Raw genomic sequence first — 25,927 nt, 5'->3', positions numbered from 1 at the left:
GATTAAACAACCTGACCACCTGCCAAAAATATAGTTAATAGTGATACTACCAGCATCTACTAAATGTAATTCGATGAATACTTAATACCACCAACAACCACAATACGTGATTCGATAAATATGTGCTAAGTTACTGTAACGAGTATAATATTACGTAATATTATTACTACAAGTAACGAGGTTACTAATCTCGTTAGTTATCCTCTGAGTAACGCCTAGCCACAACGAAGTAACGAAGCCTACTGAATGAAGCTTATTCACCAGCTTCTTACTTATAACCAAGATTTGCAAAACGCAATCATGTCACGTGATAAAGTGGTAGTTTCACACGTGACAGCTTAAGGCTGTGGACACAAAGTAATATAATATGTAATATTATTATAGTTACTTTATTTTATGAGTAATATGTAACTGTAACTAAATAGTTCAGTTGCAAGTAATATGTAACATGTAACTAGTTACTTTTACAAAGTAACTTGCCCAACACTGCCAAACACTAGAGAGATTTAGCTAATCATCGTATCTATTGTGCAAAATTGAATGTAAGTTTTCTTAACTCCCTGCTGCATGAAGGCTCTGAACAGTAATAAATACAATACAAAACCTTCTATGGACATTTCTGATGAATATACAGCCAGTTATGAATACAGCAATGTTTCCAGCATGGTCTCTAGTGAAATAAGGATTTCAGCAAAGCAGAAACTGAGGAGAAAGCTGGAAACTCTCTTGAACCTGATTAGTTCAAGCCAATAGATGCTAATGTTAGGGATACAGGAAACCACTATGTCATCATTTGAAAAACTGCTTAGGAAATTGCATGCCCAATATTTTATGGTATATTCTATATTCTATAGTGGCCTGAGACATCACAGTAAAAGTGGTAAGGCTTAGTCCTAATGCTGCCAAGGGTGGGGGTATGCTCTTCCATGAAAAAGCTGCACTGCTTGAAGCCTCTTAGATTACCTAACAGTAATTGATAAGATTACTGGTTGTTTTACAGGAAGTAAATCACTAATAAAAGTAAATTATCAGATTAGAACATTTTGTTTACTGATATTTTACTTATAGTACACCAACTAGTAGATCAACAGTGAACCAATGAGCACCAGCAGCACTATGGTTTCTGTTTTACTGTCTTGGTCTTGGCACAAAATTCACCTGAATTGTCATTATTAAAATTTTTACCATTAACCTACCATCACAGCCATTTCTTGGCCGCCACCTTGGATTTCACATCTTTTTTCACCATAGCCTTTCTGAGGGCCGCACTCTTTTTTTACAGCTTAGCTGTTTTGGATTAGATTTCACTTCTTTTTGTATTTGTATACCCCAAAGCTGGCCTATGGCCGGCTTTAGGGCTTTATAACCTATCATATTTTCTTTACCACAGGAAGAAGAAAAGATGAAGCAGAGTGATTTCTTTGTAGCTACAAGGTGATCCTTCTAGCTGATCTCTTTACCAGATGGCTTGTTTGTAGCTGAACTCTCTACAGGGTGATTTGCTTGTAGCTGAACTCTCTACAAGGTAACTTCTTCTAGCTGATCTTTCTACAGGGTGATTTGTTTGTCTCTACAGGGCGATTTGTTTGCAGCTGAACTCTCTACATGGTAGTTTCTTTGTAGCTGAACTCTCTACAACGTAACTTATTCTAGCTGAACTCTCTACAGGGTGACTTGTTTCTAGCTGATCTCTCTACAGGGTGACTTGTTCCTAGCTGAACTCTCTACAGGTGATTTGTTTGCAGCTGAACTCTCTTACATGGTGGTTTCTTTGTAGCTGAACTCTCTACAAGGTGACTTCTTCTATAGCTGATCTCTCTACAGGATGACTTGTTTGTAACTGAACTCTCTACAGGGTGGTCTGTTCATAGCGGAACTTTCTACTGGGTGATTTGTTTGCAGCTGAACTCTCTACATGATTGTTTCTTTGTAACTGAACTCTCTACAAGGTAACTTCTTCTAGCTGATCTCTCTACAGGGCAATTTGTTTGTAGCTGAATTCTCTACAGGGTGATTTGTTTGAGCTGAACTCTCTACATGATGGTTTCTTTGTAGCTGAACTCTCTATTAGATACCTTCTTCTAGCTGATCTGACTACAGGGTGACTTGTTTGTAGCTGAATTCCCTACAGAATAACTTGCAATGTAATATAATTGAGTAAATTATAAATGCAGCTGAATGCTTTATTAGGGTGCAGGAACTTACTAGCAATTGCTTACCATCACCAGCTCCAGTGTCCTACACCCGTGCTTAACATCCTCTCAAGTTAACTCAATTGCAAACAAGAATTGATGTGTACACATACTCCTTCCTCACACGAACAATTATTCAATGTAACTCCCTTCAAATTCCTAACATCGACACAATAGATCTCGAAACATTTAAGAACGCTGTAAGTAATATAATATGTCATTGTAATGCTCATTAGTGTGTTGCCCCTAGTGGGCTTTGCTAATTAATAATAATAATAATAATAAGTTAATCTTATAGACAGTTTAGCAACAAGCAAGTCACCCTATAGAGAGCTCAGCTACAAATATATTGCTGTAGTGATTCAGACATTACAAGTCACACTGAAGAGAGTTCAGCTATAAACAAGTCATGTACCCTGTAGAGAGTTCAGCTACACATAATTCACTCTGTAGAAGTTCTGCTACAAACAAGTCTTCATGCAGAGAGTTTAACAACCAAAATCCACCATGTAAAGACTTCAGCTAGACTAAAAAGTTACTCTGTAGAGAGATCAGCTAGAAATAAGAGAGAGCTCAGCTAGAAATCATCACCTTGTAGAGAGTTCAGCTACAAACAAATCACACCGGCTGTAGAGAGATCAGATAGAAGAAGCCACCTTGTAGAGGGTTCAGCTGTGAAGTGATCACCCTAGAGAGAGTTCAGCTAGAAAAAAAACCACCCTGTAGAGAGTTCAGCTACAAAGAAACCATCCTGTAGAGAGATCAGCTAGAAACAAGTCACCCGTAGCAACATCAGCTACAAAGAAACCATCCTGTAGAGAGTTCAGCTACAAACAAGTTACCCTATAGAGAGATCAGCTAGAAACAAATCATCTTGTAGAGAGTTCAGCTACAAACAAATCACCCTGTAGAGAGTTCGGCTATGAAAAGATCACTGTGTAGATAGTTCAGCTATAAGAAGCCACCTTGTAGAGAATTCAGCTACAAAGAAACCATCATGTAGAGAGTTCAGCTACAAACAAGTCACCCTGTAGAAACAGTGTTGGGGATAACGCGTTACTTATGTAACGCGTTACGTACTATTATTACTTTTGTGGTAACAAAGTAATATAACGAAATACGCTATCAGATGAAAACAGGTAATATAACGCAAGATACTTTACTTACAAACGTAACGCGTTACCTAAGTAATATAATTACTGTAACGAGTCTAATATGACGTAATATTATTACTAAAAGTAACGAAGTTACTAATCTCGTTAGTAATCCTCTGAGTAACACCTAACCACAACGAAGTAACGAGGCCTACTGAATGAAGCTTATTCACTAGCTTCTTACTTATAACCAAGATTTGCACATTGTCCAACAACGCAATCCTGTCACGTGATAAGGTGGTAGTTTCACACGTGACAGCTTAAGGCTGTGGACACAAAGTAATATAATATGTAATATTATTACAGTTACTTTATTTTATGGGTAATATGTAACTGTGACTAAATAGTTCTGTTGCAAGTAATATGTAATATGTAACTAGTTACTTTTACAAAGTAACTTGCCCAACACTGTAGAAAGATCAGCTAGAAGAAGTTACCTTGTAGAGAATTCAGCTACAAAGAAACTATTATGTTGAAAGTTCAGCTACAAACAAGTCACCCTGTAGAGAGATCAGCTAGAAGAAGTTACCTCAGTCAGACAAAAAACTGTACACAACATTTCTTCCTTTGTTCCAATATTCCTGCAGAAAAGAAAAGAAAAAAAACAAGTTAGAAGGAAGCACCAAAGCCAGTTAATGGCTGGCTTTGTGGCTTGCAATACAAAAAGAAGTAATATCTAAACCAAAACAGCCAAGCTGTAAAAAAAGAGTGTGGCCCCCAAATAGGCCAGGATGAAAAAAAAATGAAATCCAAGGTGGCGGCCAAGAAATAGCTGTGATGGTAGGTTAATGGCAAAAATTTTAATTACGACAATTCAGGTGAATTTGGTGCCGGATCCTAGTGGAGGAGGCAATGCAAATTCACCTGAATTGTCGTAATTAAAATTTTTGCCATTAACCTACCATCACAGCCATTTCTTAGCCGCCACCTTGGATTTCACATCTTTTTTCATCCTGGCCTTTTTGGGGGCCGCATTCTTTTTTTTACAGCTCGGCTGTTTTGGTTTAGATAGTCCTTACATTAGATAGTCCTTAATAGCTAGTGACAGCTTGGCCTGTTTGTATAATAATACAATAATGATTGAAGACATCAGTACTAGTGGTGATTCCAAATAAATTCAAAATGCAAATAAAAAAATTTATTTCAATGCTAGGATGTATAATTCTTGTCCCTGTAGATCACTAAACTGAACATCCATTTGACTATTCGACATTCTATACACATTTTTATACTTCGTTAGTTAAACGTTCCCACAATAAGTGTGCATCCTTTATATATTTTATCTTTTAATTCTACCCTTGAAAGTTCTAGTTTGGACTGCTCTATTAGAGTAATTCGATAATTGTTACTCATTTCTGAAACAAGAGGTACATTTTGTACTGCCAAACCTGATCTCTAGTGTAAGCTAAAGAAGTGTAAACCCTGAACTCTTAGAAACCCCTCACTATACATATACACCCCTGATTCTATACACCCAGTCCCAATGGGTGCAAGAAACAATGAATAGGGACAATTTGTATGCAGTTACTTTGTGCATTAAAGTGAATGGTACAAACAAATAATATAATACACGATACACACATACAGTGGAACCTTGGTAGTTATCCATACCACAGGGAACCACATGGTATACACAAAGACTGGACAGTACATGGCTCTTTAGTTTGATGTAAAAAGCGATACAAAGGAAAAAATTAATGGAACCCAAGCATGTGTGCACCATTACTATTTGCTGTACAGAAGCACATGTAAACTAAAAGCCAACATGCATGTGTGTATGTATGCACATACAATGAAAGAATAGGCTTTAAATTAATATATTATGTAAATGATTATAAGTAATTGCATTCAGAGCTAATCGCCAAATTTATCATGAAGCTAATTTCTATTAACAAATTTACTACACAGAATGCAGTGATTATGTTGTTATGTGCATGACGGCTCCATATCAAATAGGTAGCTATCATAACATTGCCAAATTTGGTGATAAGAATTACTATACGTTTTACTGTACTCCATACATTGCTATGCTCAGCAATGTCTACAAATAAGGAAATGAACGAATAGTATAAATTGTTCCTGCAAGCAAAAAAATAGGCAGTTGAATAAAAGTGTTACAACACTCTACTGTAACATGGCTGTTATTCTAGTAACTCTGCTGGTGTTTATTGCTATTGTAGACATTAAAGTGACCTGTGGATATGCTATAAAGAGTTGCTGTGATGTTGCTGTCTGAGATCACTACTTCTCCATTAACAAGAACTCCTCAGGAGTATACAGCATCACTGACTTGTGTGGACAAGGAACTACAGTACAAGGATATTGTGATACTACTACTGATGGTGGAGGATGGCTGGTAATTCAAAGGAGGAGAGAAGACACCCAAGATTTTAATCGATTTTGGTGGGAGTATGAGATGGGATTTGGCAGCCTCCAGCTCACTGGTTCATTCTGGTTTGGACTGCATGCCATGCACTGTCTTACTAGTCAAGGACAATGGGAACTGCGAGTTGATTATAAGTTTCCTAATGGAACAATGGGTTATCTATCCTACAGTAAATTTAGAGTAGGGCCTGCAAGCGAACAGTATCAGTTAACATATTCAGGATTTACTGGGTATACAAATGATCCAATGAGTGGGCGTTATTCAGCATGGGATATGAAATTCACAACCAGAGATAGAGACAACGATCTGGCACATTCATATAACTGTGCAAGGGAACCTGTCACCAGAGCTGGAGGATGGTGGTACAGGGACTGTTCACATTTTAATCCTAATATGTACAAGCACAACTACAGCATCAACCTTGGTCGTAAAAACTATCCACTCTCTTATATTGAGATGAAGATAAGGCCAATCAATTGCTTAATTAAATAAAGATAACTTAACTAATTATGCACACATATAAGCTGATTAATTGTTGTATATGACTGTGCATTCTTGCAATCCTATTATCATTATATGTATTTTTTTCTGTCCACAGTTTGAGTGAGGCAAAGACTTTCATTTATTTGAAATGCTGTATTTAAAAAAAACTATATCAAATAATACTACACATGCACTGTAAAAAAATAAAAATCACTATACGTATATGTACATGTCCTATAAAGCCAGTGGCTTGATCTATGTACACTGAATGACCTGCATGCATGGGTCTCATGGTTACATTCTAAATAGTTGGCTAGGCTAGGCAGAATTAATTCACAGCTTGTCACCTCCTGCATGATGTTTCAAGGTCGCACTAAAATGTTTCTATTTTCCAGATATACTTACACAGATATTGACTGTGGGGTACAAAAATCAGATGGTATAAATGGATTGGAGACACAAATAGCAATTAGCGCCAAATGGCTAAAAACTACTTATATGTTTAAGTAAGTACGTAACTGAAAAAATTTAAAGCACAAGGGTGGAGAAGTTTAATTTAGCACAACTACAATTACAACAAAGGACATGAAAAATGAGTACGTAATGCAGTGAATTAAAATAATATTTTTAACAATCCTGTAGGTAATTCCTTAATTTTTGCTGAAGTAATAATCTGGAAACTCACCTAGCTAAGAGCTAGCACATTGATCATGAGTTATCTTGTGATGTAGCTTAACAACTGATAATATAGTATTAGAATTGCTGTTTTAGTGATCTATTAAGGGACCATCCATAATCTTCAGTCTTTATGCAAGCGTACAAAGAGTACTCTTTTTTCTAACCCCCTCCCTCCTTCACAAAGCATACTGTATAAATGTTGATACTATGTACAGTATATACACGATGATTATTCATCATTTTATAAGCGTACATGTGATTTAACCCCCTCCCCCCTAGCATACTCTTTGTACTCTTGCGTAAAGGCTGAAAATAATGGATGACCCCCTAAGGGTAATAATTAAAGTCTTGCTGTCACGAAGTCAAATAAAGAGTACTTTTGGACTTGAATTGATGTAATATTCTTGATTGTTTGCCACATAAAACCAACTGAATTGACATGAACAATGCCATATGTACAATATAGCTAAAAAGTTATGTCAATATCTTTAGATTATTGAGACACCTTATAGATCAAAATTGTTCAGATTGTAAACAATTTTAGCTGAAGTTGATGATGGTATAGCTACGTAGTTACCAAATCTGTAAACATCACACTGGCTTGTCAACTTTGAAGGAAAGAAGGTTGTCTGTACTCCACTTATATAAATAGTATAAGTTCAAGTCTAGCTGTATGGTGCATGGAGTCCCTATGGTTGTTATGGAGTCCATATAATTGGTACAGGGTAGATAGCATGTGAGATCAGCAACAAACTTACACAATTAAATATCCCACGATATGGCACATCATAGATACTGTAAGTTATGGGGAAATCATTGATTACTGGTTAAAAGTAATGTGTTACTAATTACTATTACTTGCAACAAAGATTATTTAGTTACAATTACATATTACTCATTAAATAAAGGTAAATATAATTACATATCATATTACTTTATGTGCATAGCTTTAAGCTGTCATGTGTGCAACTACCACTTTATCACATGACATGATTGCATTGTTGCACATCAAGTAATTCTTGGTTATAAAAGAGAAAAGTAATTGGTCAGTAAGCGTCATTCATTAATTGTGACCGGATTTGCGAAAAAGGGGTCTTCCACACGCATCCAATTTACCAACTTTGACAACTCATAACATCAGATTGGAAATGGCCATTGATTTGAAATTTGGTCAGTACTGAGAACCAACATAGTTTAGTAGTTGGAGAAAGTTTCAGGTTAACATGTTTCTTAAATACTGAGTTATGGTCTTCTGAGTTCATAGAATTGGATGTGTGTGGAAGACCCCTTTTTGCAAATCTGGTCACAATTTGAGGTAGGATTCATTACTGACTGCTTTGCTGCTTCGTTATGGCTAGGCATTAGTCAGTGCCAGTGGATTAGTAATGAATTTGCTACTTGTAGTAAAATTACTTAACATTCGAGTCGTTATAGCCTGTAACCTCATTACTTTGGTAACGAGTTACGTTTGTAAGTATTTAAAGTAACTTGAGTTATATTACAAGTTTTTAATTTGAAAGCATTACAATATGCACTACTAACAGACAAAAATATCTTGGGTTAGTGTTTGATAGTCAGCTAGGTGGTGCGGGAACAAGTTGCAAATGTGTGTAAGAAGATGCATATTATATCCACCTTGTAAATTGCAACAAGAAGGAACTTCCTTGTGAAATCACCAAGCTCTTAATGAACTCACTAGTATCATCTCATTTGTATTATGCTTTGCTTGTGTGGGGCCCCTCCTTGCTTCAATGCCTTGTAACTAAAATTCAGCGGTTACAAAATTGTTTAATCTATCGTCTATAAACATTTACATTGCATGGTTGAAGTTCCCTCACTTTATCAACTTTTAACTCTGTACTGTGTTTCATCAAGCAAGTGTGCAAGTGGTCGTGTCCATATTTGTGCATGATCAGAATTTATGGGAATTAATTTGACAATGATCATTAAACTGCTTTACAAACAATTTTTAACATATCTAGTGGGAAAACTTTTGATCCAGCTACAGACATGCTTCAGTACCAAGTTTTTTGCTGCATTGTGATCATGCATGTATAATTATATTGATTCCGGTGATGGTGAAACATGTTTCAGGAAAGTGGATGAGTACCGTGAAAACACACTTACAATCTTACAATTACAATACCCATGTATTTTATGACGTACAAGTTGCATAATGTTCAGGTTATGACTTGGTTTGTAACATATGCAGTGCACATACAATTAGGGAAAAAATTTACCCTAATAACTTCGTACCATGCAAAAATGTTTGAGATAGTTTTGTATGCAATTGTTATGCAATAGGCTATACATAGATGACACAGAATTTTGTCATGACATTGGATTAGCAGAGATTACTAAACCAAGTGGTTGAAAATAATGCATACCAAGCAGAAACAGCTTTTATAGCGTTTTTGTAGTACACTTTTCAAATTCAGATAACACATAGAGTAACTACAAATGCAAGCATTTATCCCCACCCTATATTAATGTCAGGACACCATGTATGGGCATCCACAACCACTGTATCACAAAACAAGACCACTTCTGTAACAGATCACCTCTGCCAATAGAAATGGTTACACCACATGATGCAATATTTATTGGTGGTAGACTCTTATGCTTATGTGAACATAAGGGTCTGGAAACATTAGCATACTCGACTAGTGTTTTAGCAACATTATGCACTAATTGAAAGAAGCCTTTCAGTATAACTCTTGCATGGTCTTTTAAAAATCTATCTTATTCTCAGTATGAATGCTTGCATGTGCTTGCACTGACCAAGTGACAACTGAAGAACTAAAGGATTGTTTATTTTAACTGACTACAAGTCATGTAGCGTAAGTGACCGATTATCGAACAAAGTTTATACTTTACTTCATAAATATCTCCAGGAAAGTAGTATCAACCTCGACTTTTAACCAGGAGGTAGCGCCTTTCTTGTAGAATACCTCACGTAAGTTTGAGTAATAGTATCCGATTAGTGTCCGTGTTATGAGTGGATTTCTGCATTCCGTAAAATATGAATTATCAAACACCGATACCTATTATCGAACGCCCATTAATTTGCGTTAATCAATTATCGAACGTTTTGCACCTTTTCTACTGTGGTGACTTCAGTGCACCCTACACACTCTTAACTATTATATCAACGTGTTATCTGAAGTACCATTATACTGTAACTGAAGTATAGTTTTGATACAAGCATGCACTTGTGAGTTACAACAGCGAATCATTTAGTGCAAAATGCGTACAGTGGCACATTACGACCAATAACACAGTCTTATTATCCTTGTTTACAACAACCCCTTCTGTACAGTCTTCGTGGATACATCTTTTACTCAGGTAAATGACAAACAGTAAGCCCAATTCCGCCGCCAAAGTCACGCTTGAGTTGTACTTCTTTCACGGCGATTCCTGTGTTCTTTTTCTTCATTTCTTCATCAGTGGTGATGAGTATCAAGACTGTTGTGATGTCCACACATAAACTCTAAAGGATGGAAAGCTCATTAAGAATAGGCTGCACTATTGGAATTCTCCATATAAACACCTTACGAGTATGCGGAATAAAATTGTAAACTTCCGAATACGTTACGTGATTTTTATGTTCGATAATAGGTACCATTCGATAATGGGTCACTTACGCTACCATAAGCAATGAAAGTTTGGAGCAACTGAAGTATAGTGAATCAGCGTCTGAAGTGGGTCGGTGGATGAAATTTTGTCATTGAGTTAATATTGATAGCAAATTGATTCATAAAACCTTTGTCATTACGGTATGCTATGTTCTTATCATATGTTCACATGAATGGTCAGGTGTTGCCAGACTAGTGCAGCAAAATGTACCATCCTTAGTAGTCCTTACCAGTATTAAATGTTGAACGCCCTTATGACAATCCTTACCCACATGTATGTAGAACAAACTCATGACAAATAAACTATCATCAAATGCATACACATTTGTATAGGTGACTCAGCATACCTCTATAGGCACAGACACAGAAATTCAATGTCAAATACCTCAACTAAACATACAAAACACACAACGTGCACGCCAATCCCATTATACATATTTCCTGTACAGTACAATTTTCACCTCCAGTGATACTGGTAATGTAGTCCACTGAGTGATCTCACTGTACATATCCGAGAGCACAAAGCAATCAGCCACATCAGTTTTGTTGGGTTAGTAGCCACTACCAGCTGTTGGCTGGCTCTTAAACAAGTATTGTTCTCCATGAACACAGGAATACGCATTTCCGCTGTTCTTAAGCCTTTTCCACAACTCTTAAACTTGGTATTGTCTACATAGCAGTAAAGTCGTGGAGTCTCTGACGTAAACTCGTGGAGTCTCTGATGTAAACTATGGTCAGACTTCTTGACTAGCAAAGTCCCAACTTTCACACTGACACTGATTGTCAATTTTTGTCAACCATCCGTACGTGGTTCCACCATTGTAGACGGATTATCTGAAGAGTAGTGCTGCACGAGTGAAGGTGCCTCAAGTCAAGTTGCATCCCACAATTAAATTCACTGAATTGGAAAGTGCATAGCTCACGTGATTGATAAAGCAGACTAGATTTATAAAGTCGACTATTCCTACTGTTTAATTTGCTGTTTGGGACACTACTTGGCCAAAGTCCATTTCGTAAGTGTCACATGATTGTTGGTTCAATGAGCCTTAATTTGGTGCCAAGACCAAGCGGCACAAAATTCACCTGAATTGTCGTTATTAAAATGTAACCATTAACCTACCATCACAGCCATTTCTTGGCCGCCACCTTGGATTTCACATCTTTTTTCACCATGGCCTTTTTGGGGGCCACACCTTTTTTTACAAATTGGCTGTTTTTGATTAGATATCACTTCTTTTTGTATTTGTATACTACAAAGCCGGCCTATGGCTGGCTTTGGGGCTTTCTTAACCCATGTGTTTTTTTCTTTACTACAGGAAGAAGAAAAGAACTTAAAGAAGAATTTTAGTACTTCAATTATTTTTGATTTTATTAGTAATTATACAAATTATATACATATATTTATTACATGCCCATTATTCCCCACAGGATATTTTTTTGCAGCTGATCTCTCTACTGGGTGACTTGAAATGTAGCTGAACTATATACAGGATGGTTTCTTTGTAGCTGAACTCTCTACAAGGTAACCTCTTCTAGCTGGTCTCTCTACAGGGTATTTTGTTTCTAGCTGAACTCTCTACAGGTGATTTGTTTGCAGCTAATCTCTCTACTAACATGGTGATGTCTTTGTAGCCAAACTCTCTACATGATGGTTTCTTTGTAGCTGAACTCTCTATAAGGTGACTTCGTCTAGCTGAACTCTCTACAGGGTGATTCTTTTGTAGCTGAACTCTCTGCAGGGTGATTTGTTTGCAGCTGAACTCTCTACATGATGGTTTCTTTGTAGCTGAACTCTCTACAAGGTGACTTTGTCCAGCTGATCTCTCTACGGGGTGATTTGTTTCTAGCTGAACTCTCTACAGGTGATTTGTTTGCAGCTAAACTCTCTACATGGTGGTTTCTTTGTAGCTGAACTCCCTACATGATGGTTTCTTTGTAGCTGAACTCTCTACAAGGTAACTTCTTCTCTACAGGGTGATTTGTTGTAGTTGAATTCTCTACAAGGTGGTTTGTATGAGGCTGAACTCTCTACATGGCGGTTTCTTTGTAGCTGAACTCTCTACAGAGTGATTTGTTTTCAGCTGAACTCTCTACATGATGGTTTCTTTGTAACTGAACACTCTACAAGGTGACTTCTTATAGCTGATCTCTCTACAGGGTGATTTGTTTGTAGCTGAACTCTCTACATTGTGGTTTCTTTGTTGCTGAACTCTCTACAGGGTGTTTTGCTTGTAGCTGAACTCTCTACAGGGTGATTTGTTTCTAGCTTATCTCTCTACAGGTTGATTTGTGTGTAAATGATCTCTCTACAAGCTGATTTGTTTTTAGCTGAATTCTCTGCAAAGTGTTTTGTTTGTAGCTGACCTCTCTTCAGGGTGATTTGTTTCTAGCTGATCTCTCTACAGGGTGATTTTTTTGTAGCTGACATCTCTTCAGGGTGATTTGTTTCTAGCTGATCTCTCTACAGGGTGATTTTTTGTAGCTGACCTCTCTTCAGGGTGATTTTTTTCTAGCTGATTGCTCTGCAGGTTGATTTGCTTGTAGATGAACTCTCTACAGGGTAACTTGCTTGTAGCTGAACTCCTTACTTTGTGTCTAGTTTTTGTAGCTGATCTTTCTACAGGGTGATTTGTTTGTAGCTGAACTCCTTACATTGTGTGTAGTTTCTAGCTGATCTCTCTACAGGGTGATTTGTTTGTAGCTGATCTCTATACAAGTTGATTTGTGTGTAGCTGATCTCTCTGCAGGGTGATTTGTTTGTAGCCGATCTCTCTACAAGGTAATTTGTTTGTAGATGAACTATCTATAAGGTGATTTGTATGTAGCTAATCTCTCTGCAGATTGATTTGTTTTAGCTGAACTCTGATTTGTTTTTAGCTTATCTCTGTACAGGTTGATTTGTGTGTAACTGATGTCTCTACAAGCTGATTTGTTTGTAGCTGATCACTCTGCAGGTTGATTTGTTTCTAGATGATCTCTCTACAGGTTGATTTGTTTGTTGCTGATCGCTCTAAAGGTTGATTTGTTTGTAGCTGAACTCTCTGCAAAGTGTTTTGTTTGTAGTTGATCTCTCTACAAGGTTATTTTTTGTAGCTGACCTCTCTTCAGGGTGATTTGTTTCTAGATGATATCTCTACAGGGTGATTGTTTGTAGCTGACGTCTCTTCAGGGTGATTTGTTTCTAGCTGATCGCTCTACAGGTTGGTTTGTTTGTAGCTGAACTCTCTACACGGTGATTTGCTTGTAGCTGAACTCCTTACATTGTGTCTAGTTTCTAGCTGATATCTCTACAGGGTGATTTGTTTGTAGCTGATCTCTCTACAAGTTGAATTGTGTGTAGCTGATCTCTCTGCAGGTTGATTTGTTTGTAGCCGATCTCTCTACAAGGTAATTTATTTGTAGCTGAACTGTCTAAAAGGTGATTTGTTTGTAGCTGATCTCTCTGCAGGTTGATTTGTTTTAGCTGAACTCTCTACAGGGTGATTTATTTGTAGCTGAACTACTTACATTGTGTGTAGTTTCTAGCTGATCTCTCTACAGGGTGATTTGTTTGTAGTTGATCTCTCTACAAGTTGATTTGTGTGTAGCTGATCTCTCTGCAGGTTGATTTGTTTGTAGCCGATCTCTCTATAGGGTAATTTGTTTGTAGCTGAACTCTCTATAAGGTGATTTGTTTGTAGTTGATCTCTCTGCAGGTTGATTTGTTTTAGCTGAACTCTCTACAGGCTGATTTGTTTATAGCCGATCTCTCTACAGGATAATTTGTTTGTAGCTGAACTCTCTACAAGTTGATTTGTGTGTAGCTGATCTCTCTGCAGGTTGATTTGTTTGTAGTCTCTCTACAGGGCAATTTGTTTGTAGCTGATCTCTCTACAGGGTGATTTTTTGTAGCTGACCTGTCTTCAGGGTGATTTGTTTCTAGCTGATCTCTCTACAGGGTGATTTGTTTGTAGCTGATCTCTCTACAAGTTGAATTGTGTGTAGCTGATCTCTCTGCAGGTTGATTTGTTTGTAGCCGATCTCTCTACAAGGTAATTTGTTTGTAGCTGAACTGTCTATAAGGTGATTTGTTTGTAGCTGATCTCTCTGCAGGTTGATTTGTTTTAGCTGAACTCTCTACAGGGTGATTTGTTTGTAGCTGAACTACTTACATCAAGAGTTCATAATATATATATATTATGTACTCTTGCTTACATTGTGTGTAGTTTCTAGCTGATCTCTCTACAGGGCGATTTGTTTGTAGCTGATCTCTCTACAAGTTGATTTGTGTGTAGCTGATCTCTCTGCAGGTTGATTTGTTTGTAGCCGATCTCTCTACAGGTAATCTGTTTGTAGCTGAACTCTCTATAAGGTGATTTGTTTGTAGCTGATCTCTCTGCAGGTTGATTTGTTTTAGCTGAACTCTCTACAGGGTGATTGCTTGTAGCTGAACTCCTTACATTGTGTCTAGTTTCTAGCTGATGTCTCTACAGGGTGATTTTTTGTAGCTGAACTCTCTTCTGGGTGATTTGTTTCTAGCTGATCTCTCTACAGGTAGATTTGTATTGATTTGTTCATTGCTGATCGCTCTAAAGGTTGATTTGTTGCAGCTGAACACCCTGCAAAGTGTTTTGTTTGTAGCTGATCACTCTAAGGGTAATTTGTTTGTAGCTGAACTCTCTCCACAGTGACTTGTGTGTAGCTGAATTCTGTGTAACTGAATTCTCTAGAGAGTGACTTAATTGTAGCTGAATTCTCTACACAGTGCATGACTTGTTTATAGCTGAACTTTCTTCAGTGTGACTTGTAATGTTCTGAATCTCTATAGTGATATATTTGCTTAACTCTCCACATGGTGACTGTCTTCTTGCTGAACTGTCTATAAGATTAACTGTTTGCAGCTGAACTCCCTACAGAATAACTTGTGATGTAATAAATTCTATAATGGAGTAAATAAATTAGCCGAATGCTCTATTAGGGTGACTGTTCTATTAGAGTATCTCGATATCGCATTTGCTACACGGAGTTGGCTTTCGAATCATAACTCAGTGGTTTGTAATCCGATTCTTCTGTACTACTGCAAGGACTTTCTATGAAGATTATTCCAGCTATACACCGATTTTCAGCTCATTGCTCTAAGCGGTTTGCCTAGTAGGCGTGAAAACTAATACTTTTTTTCTTCATAAAAATCGATCGCGTAATTGTGACACAGGTTGGGGTTTGTGTCATATCTCCGTGGTCTTTATCTCGATTCCTTTCAAACCACCAAAAGGCACTCCTACGATGGTTACTCCATCTATATAGCAATTTTCAACTCATTCCATGAAGCGGTTTACCCTGTAGGCGTGACAACAAATCGATCTTGGTTTACGCGAATAATCGGTCATAACTCCTGAACCATTCATCGGATTTGTACCAAATTTGATGCTAGGATTCGCCTTTGGACTCCCTTTCTGTGTGCCAAATTTCAAGGCGATCGGAGTACGCGTTTGCTTGTTATAGCAATTTTTGCAAGTGTGCGAAAAGACGAAGAAGAAAAAAAACGAAGAAAAAAAAAACGAAACTTTGGCAGCTCGTATCTCGGAAATGGCTGGAGCGATTTCCTTCAAATTTGGAATGTAGACTCCCTTGGCTGGCGGACAACTGTGTAGCAAATTTGGTTAACTAAATAGTTCAGTTGCAAGTAATATGTAATATGTAACTAGTTACTTTTACAAAGTAACTGTCCCAGCACTGTACATTTTAACACGTTATGCCATATTACTTATGTTGTAACGAAGTAATAGAACGCATTACATGACAAAGTAGCGAGTAATATATAATGGATATTACATCCGGAAATTGTAATGCTTCACTTCTCTTTAATGTGTATTAAGAGATGAGACATAAACCATGCAGATCTAAAACAAAATGAATAGGTATTTGAAAACAAATACCTGTTATTCCTTTAGTGTATAATTATACTGATGCATGCACAGAAACCATTGTTAGGGAGTAAGCCAATGATGCTATTTCAAACTTCACTGAAAGTTGGTCATGCATCTGAACACAGCTGATGTGTACTCACTAATCAAATAGTGCATGTGTTAATGAATTGAAATATAGTCACGACAATGATGTTGAGCAAATATTCTGTTCAGCACTGACATAAAACTCATGTAGTAGTTCCTGGACTGGATTACATATAAGTTGAAAAAATACTACAAAAATGACTGAAAGGTGCACCTCCTATATGCAGAGGGAAATCTATGGTGTGGTGACTCCATTTAGCAAGGAATGGCATGATGCTAATGTTAATAGAGTTTAATAGTGACATGCATGGCAATATTGTCATTATTAAAATTTTGACATTAATTAATTAGCTGCACTGACTGCAGCCATGCTTTTTATCATCCATTTCCCTTGCTGGAAGGCTGTATCCCTTCTTTACAGCTTGCCTGTAAACCACTATATGGGGTCCCACCCCAGAGCATGCATATGCATAACTATGCTACCCACATAAATGTTTGCTAGCCACCTACATAGACCTAGTATACACTTAATACTTGAGCTAATAGTCACTCTCCAACAATGTTTCAGTTAAATTTTAGAAATGCAACTAAAGCCTTTAGAAGCAACTTCAGAAGGGGGGTGCTAACAGGGCATTTATAATGGCTGGTTTGCTAAGAAAAATGATAACTGGTTGATACTCTTAAAATTCATTAACTGCAATTGATGCTAAAGTATAGGGAGATTCATCAGATAAATGCAGTATGAAACTGGTATATACCGATAAAGCAAAAACAAACAGTTCCCAGATGCTAAACCCTTTTTAACTTTACATATACATGCATGCTAAGAAATTCACTGTTTTACTTAAGCATGTCAACTCATACATCAAGGTTGTAGCAACAACTGAAAATACTCACTATGAATTTGACAGAAGCTGTTCTCAGAAAATAATTAGTATATGGCAGGGTGTTTGGAGTAATGGCAAAATGGCAGTGTACAGGTCAAGAATGAAAAACATTATAATATATAATTTCATGGTGGATGTTCTATTAGAGTAGTTGACTGTTCTATTAGAGTATTTCGATTTTTAGCAGCTTTTAGGCACCAAAGTGTAATTTGAACCCCTCTCAGTAATTCTAAGAAAAGATTAGTTATTCACCTTTCTTTTTCCATCTTTTCATTGCTCATACATACGTATAATATGCAATTGCATCTGTACTACAACTTCTAGAAGCTTCCTAGCTTGCACATAGTAAAATTTTGGAGGGGGTGCTTCAGCACCCCGCCCTTAGCTACTCACTTTAAATTTCTCCTGTATCCGCCACTGGCTTATTAGCTATACAACTTTCCAAAAATGAGGGTGCATGGCATAGGCGATTCTAAGCGGGGCCATGCCCCCCCTCCCACCCGGCCCCCTACTGAAAAATAACTTTTACAAATCCTGGGGAAAAGTTGCAGTATACTATAAATTGGTAGCTATTGTTATTTTTAGTAGGCATTCCAGACCGATCTTTAAATTTTGGAAAAACGGGCTTTTTATATGCTCAATAGATAGAGTATTGATTGTCGATCTCAGAAATATATAGTTTGTTGGGTTGGAATTAGCTACTTTGGCATGCACAGGGCTCCCCATACATTTTACAAGGAAAAATGGCACAATTGAGTCAGGAAGCCATCTAGCAATCTGGACTATCTTGAAACTGCAGTTGCTCCTAGCTGCAAATTTGTACATGTAATGAGAGTAACTTCAGGTCTTATTGGATCTCAGCGATCTTTGTATGCTTTGTGGTGAGCAAATATGTTTCACCTACTGCACACTTCTCAATACAGTGGTGTATACCCATAGGCAAGCGGCTATCTCAAGTTGGTAAAAACATCAAGTTAGCAACTTATAAAGGTAAACAACTAAAGTGGAGGTGCCACAATGATGCAACAATACCTAAGGTGGAGTTGTGGTTTCAATTATGGCATTGTTATGCCGACTTTGAAGTGGTTTATACTTCTGAGCTGATGACACAGCCATCAGAAAATTGCTCTGGAGCTGAAAATCGCTAACCCGAGTGAAGTAACTACGCACTTTAAAGTAAGCACCAGTGACTACCTTCCACCCGACAGTACGTTTTTTAAAGTTTTAAAGTATTCTACATACATTACAAGGTTTGAAAAGATTACAAAACAACACAGAACTTACTTTATATATGTAACGCGCACGAAACTAAGATTTTCATGATGATCAGCGTGTGGACAAACCCCACAGCGATTTTCATCCTCATTGGAGCTCGGACTACGGAACAATCCCAAGTTAAACACGAGTTGTCATTTTGTGCCAGGGTTCTATTTGGAAATATACGAAGAATTTTTTTATTAAAAAATCTCGGATACTGGAATGCCTATTTTTAGCATTTTTCATGTTTGTAGTATAAATGTTTGGCTGTTAAAGCCTACAAATTGCAAAAATCCTGCAGAACTCCCCTGACATTCTACAGCCATAGAGTCGCTACGGGTACATAGTGCATATATTTATATAATTAGCTGGCCCACCTTATAGCTAGCTACCTCATAATCCGGCCTCCATGCATGCATGCATGCATAGCTACCTGTATGAAGGCTACAAGTTTGAGCCTCGCATCTCGCCGCGCATAGCTATCCTAGCCTGCATGACTAAACAGAAAGATACTCGTTTCATGCATGTTACTTTAAACATAGTATACTAACCCCAGGGGTTAGTATATCTATGCTTTAAATGCATTGCCTGCATGTACATGCACTCATTAATTTTATTTTTAAACATCTGCAGTACCAACGCGTGCACGTGATCAATTAGTATTGTCATGCAATCAAGGGTACACAGGTTCTAATAGTTCTTGCGCGTTGACAAATTTAAAGCGGAAGTCACGTGTGGTAATATAGTTTGAAGTTCAAAAATAAATCGATTTGATTGGTCGAAATCCTATACACGTGATTTCGCTTGTTTTTGTTGTCGCGCAAGAACTATTAGAAGCTGTGTAGCCCGGAGATAGAAATAGAGCAAATCAAGTGTACCTAGCTGGCTTCAGTCATGCTGTTCTATTCAGTTAGCATAGTGCTCTTCGCAATTGCTACTGGTGGCGGGTGGTGCAATGCGTTGCCCAACGGAAAGCAACTGGATTTCACGGATGATAATTGCGTTAACAATGGGACGGCACCTCCATCAATTCCTACTTGGCCTGAACAGTTCATCAGTGATTTTCACCTATACATAGAACAATATGGTGACACTTTTCAGTCTAACGGAGCTGTAATTTACGACTGGACTAAAAAGGTATGCAATGCACCAATTAGTGCCCCACCCACTTTCACCAAGTTAGGGTGACTTTTACTAGACTTATTGGGGAAACATAACACCAGCTACCTATAGTGCAGTTGAATGCGTCTATGTAACAGTACAATACTTAAGGGCCATGCTAGCACCTTTGAAGTATATATTTTTATAGTCTAGGAGTGATGCAATGCATGAGTTGTGCATGAGGTGGAGTTGAGAGGTTTCTATTGCATCATTCTAACAAGAAAATGACCTGGAGGGTACGATTTTTGATTATAATTACAGTGGATCCTCAGTTATCTGAATGCCTTTATCCTTTCCTATAGTTAGCCAGAAATGTCACTAGATAGCTAAGTGAAACTGTTCTGACAATTAATTGAATTCCATTGATTTATGGTTTGTTCATAATCAATTTCTCTAATAGAACAGTCATTTACTCTAATGGACTTTAATAAAACTGTCACTTTTGGTGTTCAGATAATCAAGATGTTGAGGTCTGGATAAGTAAGGAGCCACTGTAACTAATAGCCAGAATTAAGATTAGACAAGACATCCGTCAAAGTGAGCGAATAGTTCTGCATACAGTTTTCGTTTATCTTGTGACTTGTGCTGTAGCTAAAAGTTACTCTACAACAGGAATTTTTACTTTAAGTTAAGTCAAGGGTTCACAGTTCCCTTGAAATCTCATACAGCCCTCTTTGAAAACTTAATCTCTGATGTTAAAGTTTGAAACTGTTGGGATTAAACAAAATAATAATAACTAATTTGCCAAAGGACTTTCCCCTCTGAGCCATGCCATAATGCCATCATTCATCTCTTGTTTCACTAAATTAATGCCTTGATATGCAATGGTTTCGTTGGATGAAGAAGACAAGCAGCCTGACTGAAGATAAAGGAAAAGACAAGGCGCAGAGGACCTACGCTCGTCGGAACCCAAAAAGTACATCCCACTGGTGAGTTTGTTATGGTAGTGGCCTTGCGCTGCTTCATTTGGCCTCTAGCCTTGTAACTGTGATGAGGCAGTGAGTCTAAAATTTGAGTTTTAGCAATATTTTAAAATTCTGTATCCGGCAGCTAAGCACAAAACATTTGCCTTGTCAATATTTGTGCTGTTATGGTAGTGGCATCTACAAAGCATTCTGTATATACATGCAAATGTGATCCATTATGGTTAACTTTTTTGCTAAGATTGCATTTGTTTTGATTGTAGGGATTCCGAGGTGATTTCTATGAATACTGTTTACCCTTATTTAACACTAACAAGCATGAATTCAGCAACTACTCTTGTTCATACTTAGCAGTGAATGATAGCATGTACTACGTCAATCATACATCAAGTAACTGGACTGAAAATAAATGTTGTTTGTTCCAAAAGGTGAGTGATATGCATAATTATACTGTAGTTAATGCTGTTGGATAAACATCAATTATATGCTACACATCAATTTACTTGTTTGTAAGTTTTGTAAGATTTCAACAACATGCATGTCTAATACATTTAATGTCCATCGCTTCTAGGAATTATTACTAAATGGGAGAAGATTAATATTATTGATTAATCTTGTGACAAAAAGAAAAAGAGAGAATAAAGAGAATAATTTATTTTAGAAGGCTGGGGCTATTGTGTGTTACCAAGAGACTGAATTTTATAGTTTATAGCTTGAAGATTTTACTAATTTTAGCACATCATAAAACATTTTGTCTAGATCTGCTATGAGATTTACTAATGTTCAGAATAGAAAACAGTGTGAAGCTTTGTTTCTTGAAATTTCTGGCCATGTGCCATGTTTCATATGCTGTATGTATACATATATATACATAAATATATGTATACTTGCCCATGAAATCAATTAAATTTGATTAACTTGTATGTTAAGTTGACAATTGAATTTTAGGGCTTGGGTGCCCTGTCACCTGATTGGATGAAAGCCTGTCAGTATAATGGAACTGCTATGGTTTCTGTAAGTTAGTAATCAAACTAGCCTATGTAGCTAATTGCCCATTAAAATTCTACACCATTTTGTTGCAGGATGTGTGTACTGATGTGTGGTGGTTTCCAGGTACCGATAACGCAAATAAACCTTGTTATGGTTATTGGAGTGCTAGGGATGCTTCAAAAAGACCAATCCAGTTTTTTGGTCTTGCTTCAAATGGCCGGTATGGAGGAGCCATACTAGATTACTACACTTATAAACCAGGGGAAATCCCTGAAGGTATGCATGTTATCATGTGCATAAAGAGATACATGGTTGGTTTACAGATATGCCAGTGACCAAGCCAAATGAAAGCTGTGATGAAGAATGTGTGGTGCCTTTTGAAAGTAGCTTCAGTGTTGGATGGCCTGTGTGGCCTCATTGTCAATGATGACCTGTTTACCCATTGTTTTGTTAGGAAATATACTGCCATAATTTTTGCTATAAATGTACATATATGCATACAGTTTTGAAGTGATATTGCACATGTTGGACAAACTCTGTTTTTATTTAGTTTAGCATGACGTTCCAATCAGACTGAAGTGTGTACATAGATTTCAACACTTCAGGTAAACACCAAAGATAGTTAGCACAACAATGAGGTACAATATTGTGATCAGTAAACTATAATTTCCCACTCCATTGTCACAAACAGAAATGATTGTTTGTGCTGCACAATATCACGTACTCAGCATGTGCAATTTTTCAGTGGATTGAGTATAGCTATAAGCCTTTATAATGTTAAAAAGATAACGTGCAAGTCAGTGTGTGCATACCAGCATGAAAAATCGACAACTGACATTCTGTTAGTTGCACTGGACTCAATTGCTGACAAGGGTGATTCAGTATGTGCTGCATTCTTGGACCTGCGTAAGGCATACTATTCCCTTGATCACAGCATTCTATTAGAAAGATTGTTAGACCCTGTTTTGTTTTAAATTGGTTTAAAGATTATCTTACAGCGAGACATCATTGTGTGAAATACAATAATCAGTTTTCATCTTGGAACTTAATGAAGGGGGGTATTCCTAAAGGTAGTGCCTTAGGGCCTCTGTTATTTCTTATTTATATGAATACGCTTCCCTTTGTGATTGATGATGGTGTATTGTTACAATATGCAGATGACACCACACTAATTTTTTTCTGGCAGAACCCCAGTGGAAGCTGCATATAAACTTAATCGTCAACTTCAATTTATTATAGTTCTTGGTTGGTAGATAATAGAATTGTATATTCTTGTATGTTTATAGTTAGTTGTTGTTGTTTTTGTATCACTCCAATAAGGAGGAACGGCATTGTGCTGATTGTTGTGCTGATTGTTGTGAGTATAAAATAATAAATCAAATCAAATCATATGTGTGCAATATGCATGTATGATTAAGTTGTAAAGTCAGTATTTGCATTGTATGGTGAATGGTATCTAACTGGACAGTAGGATGAGGGATAATTTCTGGATAATTCATGTCATAGCTTAACATGCTGTGTAGTGACTAGGCAATGCATGGAAGCATGCTCATTGTATGGTTTGTATGAGCACCACTGCGTATTGTGTGTGAGTTCCATGGAGTGACATTGTAACGTTACACCGAACCTGGATCAATATTTTAGTTTTGCCTGCATGTCACATGTACAGCCTAGCTGACACGGGTTAAAAACACGTGACCAATTTCCGCGGGGGCGCGGTTTTACCAATCACGTAGCAATCATCTTCGCGATGTTCTGTTCATTCAGTGTAGCTGTCTTCTCTGTGCTAGCTATTGGTAGTGCATGGTGTGAGGCATCACCGGACGAAAAACGATGGAATTTTATGGATGGTCCTTGGGTTGAAAATGAGTCACGCCCACCAATTCCGACATGGCCCGACCAATTTATTAGTGATTTCCACCTGTACATTAAGAAGTACGGTGAAGATTTTGAGTCTAAAGGAGCTATAATTTATGACTGGACTAAAAGGGTAAGTGAACCAGTGTGCTGTAGAATTGACTACATGCCGGCATGCATGCCTCAAAAGTTTTCTGGCAGAGTTTTGATGCTAAGGCCACTACAATGAGATAACTTGTTTCTCATCAACTTCTCTTAACATAAACTTTTTACGTCTTGCTGGAATATCTGCAATAGCATTTGTGACTGGGCCTGTGAAAACAGGGCATGTGGACACATGATTTTTGCCTACTATTTCAAACTTCCTTGCCATTCATAACTTTTTATACCAATAGGCTATGGTAATGAAACTTTTAGCATGTATTAAGCATTTAATTGACTTTATGATGCAAGTTACAGAATGCAAATGTTCTGTTCCAGATATATCCTGTAATGTGACGGAGTGTATTTGTACCCACATGCCATGTTTTTGCAGGCCTGGTCACATTTAAAGAATATATAATATGCTAGTTAATAGAACCAAACATCAAAAATGAGTATAATTAGCTATGCACAATATCTATAACATTAAGTACCAAAAACCATTTGCTGGACCTTCATCAGTATTGGTCAAATTGGATATAAATTCAAGAAATTTTATAGCATTTGCACAGGTTATTCTGTGTCAAATTATTAGAAGGCAAGCTATATTTGAGAGGTAGCTACCATCGTGGTCGAAAATCCTCAAAACTCCTTGAAACATCAAATGTGCCACCAGTATGGAGTTCCTTAATGAGAGTGGTGAGAGTAAAACATGGTGCAAGGGTATACTGTTATATCCTATAGCAGGAAAGGATATGTTGTTTTATTTGACGGCTTTGTGTCAGAAGAAAATGAGGTTGTGAAGTCCCTCAATAAAGAAAGATTATGCCATTAAACACATTGGTTAGTATTGCAGCACAATAGCATGGAAGAACGACATGCCTGATGTCATGCGTTTAAACAGAAAGTCAATCAATACAATCATGATCAGTTACTAATGTTGAATTGCTGTGGTCTTGCAGACATTCCGAGGTGATTTCTATGATTTTTGTATACCACTGATTGACACTGACCAGCCAACATTCAACAACTTCACCTGTACATTCTTAGCCTCAGAAGGAAACATGTATTATGTTGAACACACATCAACTAAATGGAATGAAAATGAATGTTGTTTGTTTCAAGGGGTGCGTTATGAATGTGTGTAATGTATATAGCATAAATCGAGTAACTATTATACAATAATAATTAGACCACTAATTATTATTTTCTCATCCTCCTGCATTAAAAACACCATTGTGGGAGGGCAGATTTTCACTTTATTTTTTTTACTAAACAAGATAGCTGAATTAGCTAGCTACAGCTAAATCTCAAGTTTTACTATGTGCTCGTTACCTATTGTTTCAGTTCCATAGTTTACATATGAACAACATACATTGCACATGAGATGTAAGCTTATAAGGTACATATCATTGTGGTTTAACAGGCCCAAGTTAAATCTTCATGATGGTTAACTTTTTATTTAGGGTCTGGGTGCAGTATCACCAGATTGGATGGGTGTCGGTCAGTATAATGGAACCTCCATCATTTCTGTGAGTCACATTGTTAGCAACATGCATGTGGACCACATCCAGTTATAAATATGTACAGGGGGTGGACACTGATGTGTGGTGGTTCCCAGGTACAAATGATGCTGAAAATGATCCTTGCTATGGATATTGGAGTGCTACTGATGATTCAAAAAGACCAGTACAGTTTTTTGGTCTTGCTTCAAGTGGTCGGGATGGAGGAGCTATACTAGATTACTACACTTTCATACCAGGAGAAATCCCTGAAGGTACACACAAAGTAATTGTGTGTGTGTATGTGGAAGTTCATCATGACTTTTTAAAGATATTCCAATGACTAAACCAAACAACAAATGTGATGAAGAATGTGTGGCATTATTTGGAAGCAGTTTAATTGTTGGATGGCCTGAATGGCCTTATTGTCAATGATGACTTCTTTGAGTCAAAACTGTTCATTGCTAAAATACATGTTTGTGCTGTAAAGTGTATGTGTGCTTCGAACACCTCTTGTCATGCATAATTGTATTGTTTTTCTAGAATTGTCTCATGAAACCTTTCTTCCTTGTTTTTCCTCACAGTTTCCATCGATTGAGTAAAGTTTCCAAACTTCTGAAGAGTGTAGCAAATTTCTACACCAGCTCAATTGCATTAATGACACGATATAACAGTCAACTATACATGCTTA

General features: G+C 37.2%; 3 protein-coding genes and 1 long non-coding RNA gene across 4 annotated transcripts; 3 read left to right on the top strand and 1 right to left on the bottom strand.

Annotated features, from left to right (window-relative positions):
• The first annotated feature begins 5,480 nt into the window (after positions 1-5,480).
• LOC136267497 (fibrinogen-like protein A) lies at positions 5,481-6,224 on the top strand. Its single transcript, XM_066062665.1, has 2 exons — positions 5,481-5,534; positions 5,607-6,224. Exons 1-2 carry the CDS (start codon positions 5,481-5,483, stop codon positions 6,222-6,224), a joined length of 672 nt encoding a protein of 223 aa, XP_065918737.1.
• A 3,837-nt stretch (positions 6,225-10,061) lies between these two features.
• On the bottom strand, positions 10,062-11,230 carry LOC136266628 (uncharacterized). The gene is made up of 2 exons (XR_010706199.1): positions 10,990-11,230; positions 10,062-10,383 (listed from the first exon to the last, which is right to left on the bottom strand). It is a non-coding gene; the product is annotated as an uncharacterized lncRNA (long non-coding RNA).
• An 8,224-nt stretch (positions 11,231-19,454) lies between these two features.
• Positions 19,455-22,264, top strand: LOC136266683 (uncharacterized). The gene is made up of 5 exons (XM_066061686.1): positions 19,455-19,799; positions 21,010-21,174; positions 21,695-21,760; positions 21,829-22,012; positions 22,060-22,264. The coding sequence occupies exons 1-5, from the start codon at positions 19,557-19,559 to the stop codon at positions 22,161-22,163; spliced, it is 762 nt and encodes a 253-aa protein (XP_065917758.1). The 5' UTR covers positions 19,455-19,556; the 3' UTR covers positions 22,164-22,264.
• A 1,169-nt stretch (positions 22,265-23,433) lies between these two features.
• Positions 23,434-25,809, top strand: LOC136266105 (uncharacterized). The gene is made up of 5 exons (XM_066061066.1): positions 23,434-23,726; positions 24,697-24,861; positions 25,201-25,266; positions 25,325-25,511; positions 25,568-25,809. The coding sequence occupies exons 1-5, from the start codon at positions 23,487-23,489 to the stop codon at positions 25,669-25,671; spliced, it is 762 nt and encodes a 253-aa protein (XP_065917138.1). The 5' UTR covers positions 23,434-23,486; the 3' UTR covers positions 25,672-25,809.
• Positions 25,810-25,927: the final 118 nt, after the last annotated feature.

Source organism: Dysidea avara, chromosome 9 (assembly GCF_963678975.1).
Source record: "Dysidea avara chromosome 9, odDysAvar1.4, whole genome shotgun sequence".
Classification (NCBI taxonomy): Eukaryota; Metazoa; Porifera; class Demospongiae; order Dictyoceratida; family Dysideidae; genus Dysidea; species Dysidea avara.
The sequence above is the reverse complement of the archived record's forward strand: the minus strand, read 5'-3'. Positions and strand labels throughout refer to the sequence as shown.